General features: G+C 31.5%; 1 protein-coding gene across 1 annotated transcript; it reads left to right on the top strand.

The window, feature by feature from the left end:
- Positions 1-2,073: 2,073 nt before the first annotated feature.
- Positions 2,074-19,924, top strand: LOC144834942 (acyl-coenzyme A amino acid N-acyltransferase 1-like). Its single transcript, XM_078689945.1, has 8 exons — positions 2,074-2,233; positions 2,387-2,538; positions 2,728-2,844; positions 3,032-3,117; positions 3,411-3,510; positions 3,943-4,147; positions 4,241-4,338; positions 19,838-19,924. Exons 1-8 carry the CDS (start codon positions 2,074-2,076, stop codon positions 19,922-19,924), a joined length of 1,005 nt encoding a protein of 334 aa, XP_078546071.1.
- Positions 19,925-20,078: the final 154 nt, after the last annotated feature.

Here is a 20,078-nt window from a genome sequence, read left to right as displayed (position 1 = left end):
TTGACGTACCTGCCATTAATTAATTGAGATATTTAACAAAAATACAGGTATTTAAAAAAAATTGATTATTGCATCAATTGTTATTCTTGTAGAGGTTTATGTATGTTATGTATATATTCTGATAAAGATAATACAGTACTGTAATACCAAGTCTGTAGCCTTTGTGCTTCTCGAGATATACACTTAAACGCGCAAACATGTTTAAGTCTCTGTGGCCGTATTCACCAATCTCACTTAGGCTAAGGGAAATACTTACCCTTAAAATTTAAGAATTCCCTTAACAAAGGGAAACACTTAAGGGGTATTCACAAATGAGTTAAGGGATTCACTTACCTAAGGAAAACACTTAATTTAAGGGTAAAACTTAAGGGTAAAAATAATCATAAATATTCATGAGTTGTCCCATTGTCCAATCACAGAGGATTTAATTCCCCTATGGTCCAATCACTTTCCTCTCTAAAACTAATTTGCATATTTTAAAAAAGAGTAAGGAGATTGGGGAAGGGGGACGGGGAGAAAGTGTGTGGACGTGACGATGATCAATAAAAAGAAAATGGCAGTCAAAACAAAAACAAGTAAATGAATAGACCTAGACTAATTTGTATGAGGATCAAGAAAAATAGGTCTAGCCTAGATGCTACTAACAAACCAACATTCTGTGCAGGCTTAAACCTGTCTGTGTTGAGGAATATGCATCCTAGGCTGGTTACTTGGCAGACCAACAGGGGCCTAGCATCTCTACCTAGCCTACTAGACTGGGGGATAATTTCTATTACAACGAAATGAGAAGCCATCTTCCACGAAAATAATGGCAGTCAAAATAAAAACAAATAAATGAATATAGGCCTAGACTAATTTGTATGGTGAGAATCAGCAAAAAAGGTCTAGATGCTACTCAAATCAAACCAAACATGAATCCCTAGGCTAGGCTGGTTACTGGGCACACCAACAGGGGGCCTAGCATCTCTACCTAGCCTAGACTGGGGCTGTCTACAAGTAGGCATAGTACTCGCACATACAGAATCGTCAGCACAACCAAGGTACTGAATAGTTAAGGGAACTTTTAAGGGACCTCTTAAAAGTTAAGGGGAAAATAGACCAAGTTAAGGGTTTCCCTTAACCTTAAACCCTTTGTGAATACCACTTAAGTGAAACCCTTAATATTTTCTTGATTTAAGGGAAATTCTTAGGATTTAAGGGAAATATCTCACTTAAGTGTGATTGGTGAATACGGCCACAGGTCTCCTACACACGTTTGTGCCAAGCATCGTTTGGCTTGACAAAACATAATTCTGCACATAAGTAAGTGTACATTAACTGTTCATGTTGTTTATTTATTTGGTTAACCGTCCTCATTAACATCAGGTCGTCATTGACTTATGGTTTTCAGTTGGCATATGCATTGCCTTTGAGAGTGACCAGTATGTGTGTGCCTTCCATTTGTATGAATGTGATCAAGTTTAGATTTCATGGACTGTCCAAAGGTAGCCAGCGTTGGCTTTTTCTTTTGGTTTCTTTAGAAATTATAAAGTTGTAAATGTAAATAAAAAGTTGATTTACACTGTCTATACAAATCGAATTACTTTTGCCATGGACATTTTATTACAGGTTTGCCAATAGATTAAACCAGCAGATGTCAATACATATACAGGTTTCTCCTTCTTCTTGCTTGGTGGATGAATGTCCAAGGATCCGTGTAACGTCTGCTGAGCCAGATTCACTGTATACCATAAAGGAAGTGTCCGTAATGTCGACAAAACTTTCGTTTCTTACGGCCACTTCAAATCATCCGCAACAGGCGAAATTGATCTTAATCAGCACCCGTCATTGGGCGGTACATACACAGTTACACAACTGACAATTTTCTATATAATTTCTATATATTTTCATACTCTCTGAAAAAAAATATTAAACGTTTTTGGATTAGAGGACAGTATACCTAATTAGGTATCAATGGAGGCCGAATTATTAATTTATTGGTATCAACTATAGGGTTGGACAATGCTGGAGTCTTCAATGTATGAAACAAGTTAAGGCTACAATCTTGATAGAGATGTTCAAAGGCCATTGAAGATGGTCTTCAGTCTTCACCAAGGTGCACTAACTAAACAAGAGATCGACAAGTCAGATGCAATGACATCATGTCAATTAAATAGGAGGTTTCTTTCTTACCATGTAAAGACATATGATGTTTCAAATGGGAATCTTCGAGGAACAGTTTTTATACCAACTGGTAAGTGTTGCCAGAACCAGGAACATAAAAGTAAAACATAGTCCTGACATGTTATATATTACATGTATATTTTTGTTTTTAAAATCATAGCCAATTTGTAATTTACTTGTTATGCAATACTAATGTACATATTTCGTATTTTGTATTATAAAGGAAATGTATGTATGTATGGTGTGAGTGGTGGTTTAAAGCCATCCAGGGCAGCTCTGTTATCTTCATATGGTTTTGTAACCTATGCATTGCCATACTTTGCTTACAAAGATCTTGTAAAAGGCGTTGCTGATGTCGATTTCAGATATTTTGAGGTACTGTAATTTTTACTCGGTGTTTTTATCAAACCATTTTCATAAGCTCAATTGTAATCAAGTTCTTCCAAAAAGATATGAACCTTTACATTTAAAATCATTTCACATCAGATTGTGACTACGGGTAATACCTGTGCCTTCAATTTCATAAACAAAAAAAAGTTGTCTACTTTGCTTATATTAACTTAGGAAGCTCTAAAGTGGTTCTCTTCTCAAGAATATGTGGATTCTTCTAGAATAGCACTTGTCGGTACGTCACTCGGAGCGATGCTTAGTATTGTTATGGCAACGTACTGGCCTGATATGGTAAGTTTCTAGTTATAAATTATCTATCCACTATCTGAGAGAATATGGAATTTTTGCAATTAGAATGCCTTAAGGACATAAATCAAATGTTGTGAGCATAATAACAGTCTTTGTCCGCAATTAAATAAATTATCTTGTTACTCCAACATACCTTTAATTATTGTAAAGAAACTCTAATATTTTACAGATACGCGCAGTAGTTTCGTACAACGCTCCCCATCATCGAACGATTACACCCCGTACATATTATGGAAAAACATTACCTTACATAAAGTAAATATCGGTACAGTATAACAGTATTTACACAAGACTTGTGTTAAAATATATATATATACAAGTATGAAATGCATCCGGCAGCGAGCTCTCATCAGTTTAAGATGGTTCTGTACAGAATCAGTGCTTCAGGATTTACGATCCTCACTGGTGACATGCACTGATGGGATAGTGAATTAGAATCAAAGATGAACCAAGAGAATGATAGTCTCCAAAGCAAACAATGCCATCTTAATTTTCATCTATTTAAGTGCTAAGTTAAACATTTAAAAAAGTTTTATCTTATTCAACAGCAGCAATGGGAATCCAGTTGTAAATATAGATGGTGCATTAAATTACCTAAAATCTTTTAGTTGTAAATTGTTGAACAAAAGTGAATCAACTGCTATTCAGGTAATACTAAAAATAATGCACAATAATAATTGTATTTTTAAATTACACACTTTTTGCGGATCCATGGCAGGAATTTTTAAACGGAGAGAGCAAACATTAGAGTCTTCGAAATAGATATCACAAATAAAAGTAGTTCATAACTTCATTTTAGATGTGAAAAAGAGCCCATACACACTCCCACCAGAGGATCTGATCCAGTGATGGTCTACATACTTCATTATTGTGGTTGGGTCACTATTGAGTTTGGGTTTCTCAACTTAACTTTACAGTATCTTATACTGCTTTTCTTCATTTCTTAAAAACCTAAGATCGGCTCGAAAACAATCGATTTACTGTATAGACAAAAGAAACGTTATTACAGCAAACAGTTTAAACTTTAATGAACCATTTTTTCCCTCGAAACATTTATTATAATTAATGTTGTTATACTAGATCGAAAAAGCCAAAGCTGATTTCCTTTTTATTGCTGGAGAAGATGATCAAATTATTCCAAGCGTATACTGTACTTCTATGCTGACTGATAGGTTGAATCAGCATGGCCATCGCAATCACAGGACATTGGTCTACCCAGGAACTGGTCATCTTATTGATCCTGGATTACTACCAGTCACTAATATAACGAGGAACCCATTTAACGGTGACTATTTTACTTTTATATGTGTTTTATACATCTTGATGTTTTCTTTTGTCTGTGAAATTTACTAGAATTGTTTTTAAATTTGTATTGTAGTCGATACAACAATTACTTATGGAGGAAGATTACCAGAGCATGCAAAGGCACAAGAACATTCATGGAAAATATTGAAAGAGTTTCTAAGGAAAACATTGGCCATTCAACATTATAATAATAAAAATAATAATAATAATAATAATAATAATAATAATAATTCTCAAAAAATTTCATCTGGTTTCAAATATATATTAAATAAATCAATGTTAACTTTTTGGTTAAACCAGTTGACAAGTACTTACTTGCTACGTTTCAGCTACTTTCAGTAGCCTTGATCACGCAAATGACGTTGACATGATGTTCTGTCATTCGTCATAGTTCGGTGACTTGCGCCATCTTTCGTCTGATGTTCAGCTTTCTGCTGGTGTCCCCCTTTGGATGCTCGGGTGTCCCTTTTTATTAAGTCATCATAGATGTGGCTCAGTTCATGTCCTCCCTGGTCTCTGTTGATGTTCATATTTGTTTTTCTTATCCAAATGGCTTCTTTTATTTTTCTTGATAAGTAGTGTTGTTCTTTGTCTAATATTTTTGTATTTTCAAAATCCGGTATGTGGTTTTCTATGGTGGCGTGATCTGTGATAGCTGATTTGTGTAGAATTTTAGATTGTGAGTGGCGAGCGCTCCTGGTTCTTGTCCCTACCGTATTTTTTTCCACGTCTGTTTTGTGTTCTATTATTCTTGTTTTTAATGCTCTGCCTGTTTCCCCTATGTATACCTTCTTGCAGTTGTGGCAACCTACTTGGTAGACTATACCACACTGTTGATCTTTGTCAATCTTGTCTTTAGGATGAACGAGACTTTCTCTTAATTTGTTTTTGGGAGTGATATATAAACCACATACCGGATTTTGAAAATACAAAAATATTAGACAAAGAACAACACTACTTATCAAGAAAAATAAAAGAAGCCATTTGGATAAGAAAAACAAATATGAACATCAACAGAGACCAGGGAGGACATGAACTGAGCCACATCTATGATGACTTAATAAAAAGGGACACCCGAGCATCCAAAGGGGGACACCAGCAGAAAGCTGAACATCAGACGAAAGATGGCGCAAGTCACCGAACTATGACGAATGACAGAACATCATGTCAACGTCATTTGCGTGATCAAGGCTACTGAAAGTAGCTGAAACGTAGCAAGTAAGTACTTGTCAACTGGTTTAACCAAAAAGTTAACATTGATTTATTTAAAATAATAATAATAATAATAATAATAATAATAATAATAATAATAATAATAATAATAATAATAATAATAATAATAATAATAATAATAATAATAATAATAATAATAATAATAATAATAATAATAATAATAATAATAATAATAATAATAATAATAATAATAATAATAATAATAATAATAATAATAATAATAATAATAATAATAATAATAATAATAATAATAATAATAATAATAATAATAATAATAATAATAATAATAATAATAATAATAATAATAATAATAATAATAATAATAATAATAATAATAATAATAATAATAATAATAATAATAATAATAATAATAATAATAATAATAATAATAATAATAATAATAATAATAATAATAATAATAATAATAATAATAATAATAATAATAATAATAATAATAATAATAATAATAATAATAATAATAATAATAATAATAATAATAATAATAATAATAATAATAATAATAATAATAATAATAATAATAATAATAATAATAATAATAATAATAATAATAATAATAATAATAATAATAATAATAATAATAATAATAATAATAATAATAATAATAATAATAATAATAATAATAATAATAATAATAATAATAATAATAATAATAATAATAATAATAATAATAATAATAATAATAATAATAATAATAATAATAATAATAATAATAATAATAATAATAATAATAATAATAATAATAATAATAATAATAATAATAATAATAATAATAATAATAATAATAATAATAATAATAATAATAATAATAATAATAATAAATAAATAATTTATGCTTATAGCGCATATAAGCAAGCTATCAATTCGCTGTACATAAATAAAATAGGCAAGAAGTAAATTAATGAAAAACTTGAAAAGGAAAGACTTCGACTTGGTGTAAGAGTTTAGAGTAGTACACTGATCGTACAAGTTGAAATGGTTGATTATTGTACACCTAGATAGAATAATGTAATAGCGCATACAGTATAGAGTAGCGTACTGGCAGAAGGGTATGGCAAGCCTCAGCTGTCTGAAGTATTCAAAATATTATATTATTATATCATTTTTTTATTATATTATATATTGTATTGTAATGAATTATACGTTTTGCATTATATTACTTGGTTTTAGCATTATATTATATCTATTTCTAATATATTATGTGAAAAATGTAACAAATTATTGACTTTTTGTATTATATTATTCGGTTTTGGCATTATATTATGAACATTTACTATTATATTATTAATAAAATACATTATATTATAATATAATTGTATTATATTAAACGCATTTACCTTACTTTATAACATACAACATTATTATATTATACGGATTCGTTAGTTATATTATTATTTTGTATGATGTTTATTATACGTCACGACTTATTTCAGTTCTTCTAACTCTTTCTCTCCCTCCCCCTGTTCACTAGCAATCAGCGGCAGAATCTGAATTGTGTGACTGTTGAAGAATAACTAATTATCTTTACTACGTACTAGGCCTAGGCCTACTAGGGGATCTAGCCTAGACGTAGCTAGTTAGACAAGTGACCAAGGACCACCGGACAGCTACAACTAATACTACAATACAATAATACTACTACAACTAGATTTTAACTCGTCACTTCGACGAGTTCGGGTTATCCGCGCAAACGCAACATGCACATACTTTAAACTATATGAACTTCGTCAATTATTATACCATCCTATGACATGAATGAAGTATGTTTACAGTGCTGAATTGTACCTATTTTGTAGCATACAGCATATTACAGTATTTACAGAATACACTGTATGTTAAGTTATATACAGTGTAGCATAGACGAAATTACGAGACCCATCTTTTAAATCCAATTATTAACACGGTGATGTCATCAAATTGACATAAGGAAAACAATTTTAGAAGATAATTATCTAAATAATTACATTAATACAAATTTGAAGAATTTTGAAAACGTAAAAGAAAGATGCGCTCTCGTTTAAACGCAATGAACTTTTACGCAAGAGATGAAAATATGACTTTTTGAATTCAACTGGCCATAATGATGACGTCACAACATCTGATTGGCAAAATATTCACATGAATTCGTATCTACAATCCAATAGCTTCCAGAAAACGTTTTAATCATGATTATCACTTTTTATTCTGACGAGCTATAACAGATTGAAATTTACTGTAAAGGTAAAAATAGGGGACCCACGTTATTTACATTTTTAAACATGATGACGTCATAAAAATTAAAATATTTTTAACTCATGCGAAAGACAGTTGATTGACCTAGAGAGTATTAAAATATCTGTGGAAATGGAATACGTATTAGCGAGATGCGCTCTATTTAATGTGATGAGCAATAACGAAAGAGTAAAAAATCCTATATTTTAGATTCGTGTGGCCATACGATGACGTCATAACACCCGAGGGATAAAGATTCTGCATGAATTCATATCTACAACATATCTGCTTACATATTAAATTTAAAAAATTGGGTGTCATGGATGATCCTGAGGAGCTATAATGGATTCAAAATAGGCATAATTTTGACAATATTTTGTCATTTTTGTAACTAAAACGCGCGCAAATTGTCTAAATCAACGTGTTCGTATGACGTCATTTTAATTTGAAATGATGTCAATCTTTTTTAAAATGATTAGGAAAAACTGTAAAATCATAATTCAAGAGAAAAACACATGATTTTCATGCTCCGTGCGCACCTTACGCGTAATTTTTTTCGCGCGCGTGGGAATTTTTGACATGCTCAAAATGTCATGATCAGGGTAGAAAGTTGATTAGAAATTAATTTTGCGCATTTTGAAATTTTAAATGCGCGTGCGCGCGTAACTTCTTGTGAAACATGCCATTTTTAATCCATAGAAAGTTCGCCCTTGATATGAATTAAATTTTCACCAAGTGTCAATACAAAATGACTTTTGGTTTATAATCTATGATCAATCATTAAAATTCATAAAATCGCACGTAACTTACGCTGCGCGACTCTAACGTCATATAACGAAATTGCTTGCACATCTACAGCTACAGGTCAATCTTATGACAAAGTTATGCAATCTTATGTTGACCATAATTAGAGATACGCTGCGAACAAAATTCCGGGAAAGAAAGAAGAATAACAAAGAAGATGACTAGACATGAAACTCGTCACTTTGACGAGTTAGTTATCCGCACCACGACAAACGCCACGTTCACATCATACGTTGGAATATTGCACACAGATAAAGATTATGGCATTATGACAAGAACTGAAGAATATGATATGCTGTTAGTGCTGAATTCTGTCAATTTTGTGTCATATAGCATATACATGCAAACAGTATAATCTGTATACATATTACATACAGTGTAGAATAGGTGAAATTACGGGACCCGCCATTTATTCCAATTTTTAACATGGCGACGGTATCAAAATGAAACACTTGGATAGCAATTTCAGAAGGAAATTATCTCAGGAACAACATATTAACGTGTAGAAGAAATTTGAATACATAAAATATAGATGCGCACCCTTTTAAATGTGATGAACTATTACGCAAAATATGAAAATTTGACCTTTTTAATTAAACTTGTCATATGATGACGTCACAACATCTGATTGACAAAATGTTCACATGAATTCGTATCTGCAATCCAATAGCTTCCAGAAAACGTTTTAATCGTGATTATCACATTTTATTCTTACGAGCTATAACAGATTAAAATTTACTGTAAAGATAAAATTAATGACCCACGTAATTTAAATTTTTAGGCATGATGACGTTATAAAAATTAAAATATTTTTAACTCATGCGAAAGAAAATTGATTGACCTAGATAATATTAAAATCTCGGAGAAAATGGAAGACGGATAAGCGTGATGCGCTCCATTGAATGTGATGAGCAATAACGAAAGAGACAAAAATCCTATTTTTTACATTTGTGTGGCCATACGATGACGTCACAACATCCGTAAGGAAAAAATTCTGCATGAATTCATATCTACAACATATCTGCTTACATATTAAGTTAAAAAACTTGGGGGTAACGGTTGATCCTGAGGAGCTATAATAGATTCAAAATAGGCATAATTTTGACAATATTTTGTAACTTTTGCAACTAAAACGCATGCAAATGGTCTAAATCAACGTGTACGTATGACGTCATTTTAATTTGAAATGATGTCAATCTTTTTAAAAATGACTAGGAAAGGCTGGAAAATCACAATTTAATAGAAAAAAACATGATTTTCATGCTGCGTGCGCACTGCACGCGTAAAATTGTTCGCGCGCGCGGGAAATTTTGACATGCGCAAAATGTCATGAATGGCGTAAAAAGTTGATTAGAAATTAATTTTGCGCATTTTAAAATTTTAAATGCGCGTGCGCGCGTAACTTCTTGTAAAACACGCCATTTTTAGTTAACTAAAAGTTTGCCCTTGATATGACTTAAATTTTCATAAAGGGTAAAAAAAAAATTACGCTTGGTTTTTAAGCTATAATCAATCATAAAAAATCATAAAATCGCGCGTAAGTCACGTTGCGCAACTCTGACGTCATTCAAAATAGGAGGTGCACAACTTCACGTAAATGCCCATGTGTTGACAAAGTTATGAAATGTTATGTTTACCCATTTTAGAGAAACGCTCCTCACAAAAAGGAAGGAAAGAAAGAAGAACTAGACATGAAACTCGTCACTTTGACGAGTTAGTTATCCGCACAACAAACGCCACGTGCACGTCATACGTTGGAATAATAGCACACGGAAAAAGATTATAGCATTATGACCTGAACTGAACAATATGATATGTTGTTAGTTTTGAATTCTGTCAATTTTGTGTCATATAGTATATACAGTATAAACGGTATAATCTGTATACATATTACATACAGTGTAGAATAGGTGAAATTACGGGACCCCCCCGTTTATTCCTATTTTTAACATGGCGACGGTATCAAAATGAAACACTAAGATAGCAATTTCGGAAGGATATTATCTCAGTAACAACATATTAACATGTAGAAGAAATTTGAATACGTAAAATATAGATGCGCGCTCTTTAAATGTGATGAACTATGACGCAAAAGATGAAAATACAATTTTTTTTGTTCAACTGGCCATATGATGACGTCACAACGTCGGATTGGAAAAATGTTGATATGAATTCGTATTTACAATACAATAGCTTCCAGAAAACGTTTTAATCATGATTACCGCTTTTTATTCTGACGAGCTATAACAGATTGAAAGTTACTGTAAAGATGAAAATAAGTGACCCACGTTATTTACATTTTTAGACATGATGACGTCAAAAAAATTAAAATATTTTTAACCCATGCGAAAGGTAGTTGATTGACCTAAAAAATATCAAAATCTGGGTTAAAATGAAAAACGGATAAGCGAAGATGCGCTCTATTAAATGTGATGCTCTATGACAAAAGATACAAAAATCCTATATTTTATATTCGCATGGCCATACGATGACGTCACAATGTCCTGTTAGCAATATTGATGCATGATACGATATCTACAACTCATCATCTTCCAGAATACGTAATAAAAATAACTTTTACCGTTTAGTTTAGAAACTACGACTGTTTTAAAAAAGGTATAATTTTGACAAATTTTAAGGAATTTTTGAACTTTTTCATCAAAAACGTACGTAAATTATCCAATTCGACGTGCTGGTATGACGTTAATTTTAAGTCGAAATTGTTTAAAAGTTGGTAAAATTACTTGAAAAGGCTGGAAAAACATAAATCACGCGAAAAAAATTGTTTTTAACGCTACGTGCGCACCGCGCGCATAAAAATATGCGCGCGCGTGGGAATTTTTGACATGCTCAAAATGACATAAAACGCGTAGAAAGTTGATTAGAAATTGATTTTTCGCATTTTGAAATTTTAAACGTGCGTGCGCGCGTAACTTCGTGTAAAACATGCCATTTTTTTCTCACAGTCAGTTAGCGCAAGATATAACTTAAACTTTTTCTAAGTTTCAAATTAAAATGTTATATGGTTTTCGATCTATGTTAAATATGCGAAATTCATAAAAACGCGCGTAAGTCACGTTGCGCAACTATGACGTCATTCACAATAGCGGGTGCACAACTTCACGTGAACGCCCACATGTTGACAAAGTTATAAAATGTTATGTTTACACGTTTTTGAGTTACGCGTGACACAAAAATGACAGAAAGAAAGAAGAATACAGAAAAAAAAACTAGACATGAAACTCGTCACTTTGACGAGTTAGTTATCCGCACCACGACAAACGCCACGTTCACATCATACGTTGGAATATTGCACACAGATAAAGATTATGGCATTATGACAAGAACTGAAGAATATGATATGCTGTTAGTGCTGAATTCTGTCAATTTTGTGTCATATAGCATATACATGCAAACAGTATAATCTGTATACATATTACATACAGTGTAGAATAGGTGAAATTACGGGACCCGCCATTTATTCCAATTTTTAACATGGCGACGGTATCAAAATGAAACACTTGGATAGCAATTTCAGAAGGAAATTATCTCAGGAACAACATATTAACGTGTAGAAGAAATTTGAATACATAAAATATAGATGCGCACCCTTTTAAATGTGATGAACTATTACGCAAAATATGAAAATTTGACCTTTTTAATTAAACTTGTCATATGATGACGTCACAACATCTGATTGACAAATGTTCACATGAATTCGTATCTACAATCCAATAGCTTCCAGAAAACGTTTTAATCGTGATTATCACATTTTATTCTTACGAGCTATAACAGATTAAAATTTACTGTAAAGATAAAATTAATGACCCACGTAATTTAAATTTTTAGGCATGATGACGTTATAAAAATTAAAATATTTTTAACTCATGCGAAAGAAAATTGATTGACCTAGATAATATTAAAATCTCGGAGAAAATGGAAGACAGATAAGCGTGATGCGCTCCATTGAATGTGATGAGCAATAACGAAAGAGACAAAAATCCTATTTTTTACATTTGTGTGGCCATACGATGACGTCACAACATCCGTAAGGAAAAAATTCTGCATGAATTCATATCTACAACATATCTGCTTACATATTAAGTTAAAAAACTCGGGGGTAACGGTTGATCCTGAGGAGCTATAATAGATTCAAAATAGGCATAATTTTGACAATATTTTGTAACTTTTGCAACTAAAACGCATGCAAATGGTCTAAATCAACGTGTACGTATGACGTCATTTTAATTTGAAATGATGTCAATCTTTTTAAAAATGACTAGGAAAGGCTGGAAAATCACAATTTAATAGAAAAAAACATGATTTTCATGCTGCGTGCGCACTGCACGCGTAAAATTGTTCGCGCGCGCGGGAAATTTTGACATGCGCAAAATGTCATGAATGGCGTAAAAAGTTGATTAGAAATTAATTTTGCGCATTTTAAAATTTTAAATGCGCGTGCGCGCGTAACTTCTTGTAAAACACGCCATTTTTAGTTAACTAAAAGTTTGCCCTTGATATGACTTAAATTTTCACAAAGTGTCAAAACAAAATTACGCTTGGTTTTTAAGCTATGATCAATCATAAAAAATCATAAAATCGCGCGTAAGTCACGTTGCGCAACTCTGACGTCATTCAAAATAGGAGGTGCACAACTTCACGTAAATGCCCATGTGTTGACAAAGTTATGAAATGTTATGTTTACCCATTTTAGAGAAACGCTCCTCACAAAAAGGAAGGAAAGAAAGAAGAACTAGACATGAAACTCGTCACTTTGACGAGTTAGTTATCCGCACGACAAACGCCATGTGCACGTCATACGTTAGAATTTTGCACACAGAAAAAGATTATGGCATTATGACCTGATCTGAAGAATATGATATGTTGTTAGTGCTGAATTCTGTCAATTTTGTGTCATATAGTATATACAGTATAAACAGTATAATCTGTATACATATTACATACAGTGTAGAATAGGTGAAATTACGGGACCCGCCATTTATTCCATTTTTTAACATGGCGACGGTATCAAAATGAAACACTAAAATAATAATTTCGGAAGGATATTATCTCAGCAACAACATATTACCGTGTAGAAGAAATTTGAATACGTAAAATATAGATGCGCGCCCTTTTAAATGTGATGAACTATTACGCAAAATATGAAAATACGACTTTTTTTATTCAACTGGCCATATGATGACGTCACAACAACCGATTGGCAAAATGTTTACATGAATTCGTATCTACAATCCAATAGCTTCCAGAAAACGTTTTAATCATGATTACCGCTTTTTATTCTGATGAGCTATAACAGATTGAAAGTTACTGTAAAGATGAAAATAAGTGACCCACGTTATTTACATTTTTAGACATGATGACGTCAAAAAAATTAAAATATTTTTAACCCATGCGAAAGGTAGTTGATTGACCTAGACAATATCAAAATCTGGGTTAAAATGAAAAACGGATAAGTGGAGATGCGCTCTATTAAATGTGATACTCTATGACGAAAGATACAAAAATCCTATATTTTATATTCGCATGGCCATACGATGACGTCACAATGTCCTGTTAGCAATATTGATGCATGATACGATATCTACAACTCATCATCTTCCAGAATACGTAATAAAAATAACTTTTACCGTTTAGTTTAGAAACTACGACTGTTTTAAAAAAGGTATAATTTTGACAAATTTTAAGGAATTTTTGAACTTTTTCATAAAAAACGTACTTAAATTATCCAATTCGACGTGCTCGTATGACGTTAATTTTAAGTCGAAATTGTTTAAAAGTTGGTAAAATTACTAGAAAAGGCTGGAAAAACATAAATCACGCGAAAAAAATTGTTTTCAACGCTACGTGCGCACCGCACGCGTAAAAATATGCGCGCGCGTGGGAATTTTTGACATGCTCAAAATGACATAAAACGCGTAGAAAGTTGATTAGAAATTGATTTTTCGCATTTTAAAATTTTAAACGCGCGTGCGCGCGTAACTTCGTGTGAAAGATGCCATTTTTTTCCCACAGTCAGTTAGCGCAAGATATAACTTAAACTTTTTCTAAGTTTCAAATTAAAATGTTATATGGTTTTCGATCTATGTTAAATACGCGAAATTCATAAAAACGCGCGTAAGTCACGTTGCGCAACTCTGACGTCATTCACAATAGCGGGTGCACAACTTCACGTGAATGCCCACATGTTGACAAAGTTATAAAATGTTATGTTTACACGTTTTTGAGTTACGCGTGACACAAAAATGACAGAAAGAAAGAAGAATACAGAAAAAAAAAAAAAAAGATGATGAAACAGGACAGTTACAAGGAGTTATCCGCTACTAAGCGGATAACTAATAATACAGAAAAATATTGATCCAATACAATCACAAGGAGTTATCCGCTACTAAGCGGATAACTAAAAAAAAAAAGATGATGAAACAGGACAGTTACAAGGAGTTATCCGCTGAATGCGGATAACTAATAATACAGAAAAATATTGATCCAATACAATCACAAGGAGTTATCCGCTACTAAGCGGATAACTAATGAAGATGAAAAAAAAGATATTTACAATCACAAGGGTTATCCTGCAACGGGCCTGCAACTAAGTTGCGGATAACCAATAACTAATACTGCTACTACCTAGGCCTAGCTAGTAGAGTACTAGGTAGCTACTACTAGGCTCTAGTCTAGGGCGTATGTATGATGTTAACTACTAGGCCTAGGCCTACTAGTACTAGGCTAGGCCTAGACTTAAGTTGTAGTAGGCTAGGGCCGGGCCTGCTGCCTTAGGCTAGGCTACTACTACTACTACTAGGCAGTCAGCCCATGATGGGTACGAGTAAGCCAAAATGTTGGATAAGTAAACCAAAATTTGGGTACGAGCGAGTTGGCATGGGTACGGGTTGACCTGTATCCTTCTAGCTAATTGTACTAGGCCTAGGCCTCAAGTAAGTCTACGCTACCCAGTCCGGCTACAATATGGTTTATTTTGTTTTATAGCTTTATTGATAGCTGGGTTCAAATCTGGGTTGGGATGGCTTTTTCTCATTCAAAAACAGATTTCCTTATCATAATAAAATAATATATGAATTTATTTGTAATATTGTAATGTATACATAATATAAGTAATTGCCATTGCATTTATTATTATTTATTATATATTATACGGTTACCCCTTAATTATACTATAGTATAATTTCCTTGTTATATTTTACAATATTTTCTTCATAATTCTACAATTTTGTCTTTCACAGCACAAATTTATCATACTGAATCATCACACACCAAGTCTCATAAATTTCTACTGTATTTGTCCAAGCTACTCCAGCTACATGGTATTGCCTTGAGGCTAAACTACACGGTATACTGGCACTACCATTATTCCTGGCTCGTCAACCTGGACCACATAAGCACAGTTTCAGTTTCAGTTTATTTACCATTTCAATTTCTGAACATAAGAGATGAACAACTTATATGGATGGATAACCGTAAGAGCGAAGCTCGTTTACCGGTCACCCGTTAGTGCAGTAACATTACGGACAACATAAAGACAGGACAAAGGTGCAATACATGTGAACACTTGTGTTTGCAACCCCTTGGATAAAATAATATATTTATATAAAGGAGAAAGTTAGATATTATAATATTTCTTTTCGATCATACAATGATAATTTTAAAATTAATTAAATCCTAAGAAGTCATACTACTGATTCAAAATAGTGACTGACTTACACCCTGTGGTCAAGACTTGCTCTTATGCTTATTTCCTCCAACATACAGAGTACATAGGACTATTTTTATTCATAACTGTTGAATTGCATCCCAATACACAGTACCTATTGGTATTACAGTATAACTAAAAATACAAAGGCAACTAACACAGATAGTTCCATATATACAGTACTCTCTTATAAATAGATGTATCTCTCCAATCTACTCCCAACTACCTAATCTAATAATAGTACTATTAGCACACTACTATACACTTTGTAGACAAGAAGTAAGTTGTATACACCTAGAGGACTTATGGTAGTACAGTCGAACGCCCTCTCACTGGCCCGGTCAACATAATCTATACCTAGATTATTGCAGTAATTAAAGTACATTATTACAGAGATTTTTTTTTGTTGCAGAAATCAAAGTTATGTGTATAGAAAGCAGTACTCGTATTAAAAACTAAGCAGGTTGTACTCTTGAACGCAAACTGGCAGGATATTTTGAATATTTTTTATTGTTGAAATGAATGGAATCCTAACTTCATTTTCTACGAACTGGAGACGAAGACATATTATGACCCTTTTATTTAAATTTATTTGAATAGACCTCCATGTAAATTCATTAAAGGCTACATGATTGTTTTATATTTTAATATGTGATACTAATAGTAGAAAATTATTGTGTATAATGAGGACTAAGAATCTGATATTCACTTGCATTCTCATCTTTTTAAAATTTTATTTATAATGCTGGTAATGAGTTTAAAATTTAATTATATTGACTAGTTTTGATAATAATTATGTCCTTATAAATTCATTTACATTTCTTTTGTGTAATATAGTTCATATATTATGTATTAAATAAATTGGTAAGGCCCTGTACTGTTATTATTTAAGGAAAGTTTATATACACTTATTTTATGCCTACCAATATTAGTATAATTGTTTATATAAATATTTTGTCTAATTGCCTTGATTTTTTGTATAGGCCAATGGCATTAATGTTTTTCTCAAAGCAAATTAGCCTAATAATGCCACATTTAGACACATGATTCATTGATTTCTGATATTCTGTACTTGTGTATGCATTACTAAAATAACCTAGTAGTTAATATATTTCATTTGTAATGTATGTATAAACATTCATTTTTTTTTCACATTTTTAAATTTAAACATTATTACAATACCTACCTTTCTGATATTGTTACTATTGTATGATATTTTTTGAGGCAGATTGTTTTCAATAAAAAAAAATTTTAACAAACAATTATTTTGACTTATACTGTACTATGTTAGTTCAGGAGATGAAGTGTGTGTGGGCAGAATCTGGTGTGAGGTGTATATTTGTCACTTTAAGACCTAAATTAGATGTTTTCTGAAGAAAAGAAGTAAACGGATACGCTTTCAAACAACTCCAAGAAGATTCACACAAAAATAATTACTTTCCAATAAAATAGTATAACAGTGTATATTACAGTACATTGAATAAACTCGAGCGGAAAAATAACGCACATAAAAAAACATTCATTTTCTTGTCGAAAGGTGCCCTCTCTAGTTTTCTATTAATTTATTAATAATTATTATTAATTAATGAGTAATATGAACATATTTTTAACATTCAATGCTGGAAACTGGTTCTACTCCTAACAAAGTTTCATACCTCCAAATTTCATCAACGTATTCAATTAATTATTCATATTCACTTAAATAAATATCATTTAACATTACAAATCCAGGTTTTGATAGAATTTTGCTTAAAAACATATACAAAAAACATCGATAAAAAATACTTTTCGTATTCAAAAACATTTGATACTTGGTATAAATGTTCAATATAGGTTGCTCCATCCATATTGCAAAAAAAAAATAACTATCAAGCCATATCACTGATTTTTTTAATTTACGTTTTTACAAAATGTACACTTATGAAAGACTATACAATTCCAACTCATTTTTTTCAAGCTAATAACTATTTTGAAAAAACAACCAACAAAAAACGTTCATGAATGCAATTTTGTTTCTGTGAATAGAGCAACCTATAGTGAACATTTATACCAAGTATCATCTGTTTTTGAATACGAAAAGTATTTTTTATCGATGTTTTTTGTATATGTTTTTAAGCAAAATTCTATCCAAAACCCGAATTTTTTATGTTTGCTAGTGAACAGGGGGAGGGAGAGAAAGAGTTAGAAGAACTGAAATGAGCCGTGACGTATAATAAACATCATACAAAATAATAATATAACTAACGAATCCGTATAATATAATAATGTTGTATGTTATAAAGTAAGGTAAATGGGTTTAATATAATACAATTATATTATAATATAATGTATTTTATTAATAATATACTAGTAAATGTTCATAATATAATGCCAAAACAGAATAATATAATACAAAAAGTCAATAATTTGTTACATTTTTCACATAATATATTAGAAATAGATATAATATAATGCTAAAACCAAGTAATATAATGCAAAACGTATAATTCATTACAATACAATATATAATATAATAAAAAAATGATATAATAATATAATATTTTGAATACTTCAGACAGCTGAGGCTTGCCATAGAAGGGAATCATCTCGAATGTTATCCTTCTAACGTCCTAATTTAACGGTAAATTAGTAATCTCTTATTTTTGTAGAGGTTTATGTATGTTATGTATATATTCTGATAGAAATAACAAATTTGAACCTAGTGGTTGTGTCTTCTGTTGCTTTTACCATTTATGTACACCAAAATCAATTCAATTCATCTTTTAAGTATATTTTGTTCTAAGCGAAAACACATTCAACATTTTTTATTCGTTAGTTTAAATGTATGTTTTATCGTGTTCAAATGTATCTTAAATGCTTTTTCTTTTATAAATTTTAAATGTTTTAATATCTTATCTCTTGCCAAACAAGAGAATTTTCAAAAAATGGTTACATTTTATACGAATAAGGTTTATCTGTCTCTGTCTATTTTGGTCCACTCATTACACAGTATTATGGTTCCCATATTGAAATCAGCATACAATCGCATGTCTGATTAACATTTTAAATAGCTGTTTTGAAATAAACAGATTGACGTACCTGCCATTAATTAATTGAGATATTTAACAAAACATACAGGTATTTTTTAAAAATTAATTATTGCATCAATTGTTATTCTTGTAGAGGTTTATGTATGTTATGTATATATTCTGATAAAGATAATACAGTACTGTAATACCAAGTCTGTAGCCTTTGTGCTTCTCGAGATATACACTTAAACGCGCAAACATGTTTAAGTCTCTGGTCTCCTACACACGTTTGTGCCAAGCATCGTTTGGCTTGACAAAACATAATTCTGCACATAAGTAAGTATACATTATCTGTTCATGTTGTTCATTTATTTGGTTAACCGTCCTCATTAACATCAGGTCGTCATTGACTTATGGTTTTCAGTTGGCATATGCATTGCCTTTGAGAGTGACAGAGACCAGTATGTGTGCCTTCCATTTGTATGAATGTTATCAAGTTTAGATTTCATGGACTGTCCAAAGGTAACCAGCGTTGGCTTTTTCTTTTGGTTTCTTTATAAATTATAAAGATTATAAAAAGTTGATTTACACTATACAAATCGAATTCATTTTGTCATTTTATTACAGGTTTGCCCATAGATTAAACCAATATATGTCAATACATATACAGGTTTCTCCTTCTTCTTGCTTGGTGGATGAATGTCCAAGGATCCGTGTAACGTCTGCTGAGCCAGATTCACTATACACCATAAAATGAAGTGTCCGTAATCTCGACAAAACTTTCGTTTCTTACGGCCACTTCAAATCATCCGCAACAGGCGAAATTGATCTTAATCAGCACTCGTCATTGGGCGGTACTTACACAGGTAAACAATTGACAATTTTCTATATAATTTCTATATATTTTCATA

Source organism: Antedon bifida, chromosome 1 (genome assembly GCF_963402885.1).
Source record: "Antedon bifida chromosome 1, ecAntBifi1.1, whole genome shotgun sequence".
NCBI lineage: Eukaryota > Metazoa > Echinodermata > Crinoidea > Comatulida > Antedonidae > Antedon > Antedon bifida.
Note: the sequence above shows the minus strand (reverse complement) of the source record. Positions and strands in the feature narration are given on the sequence as shown.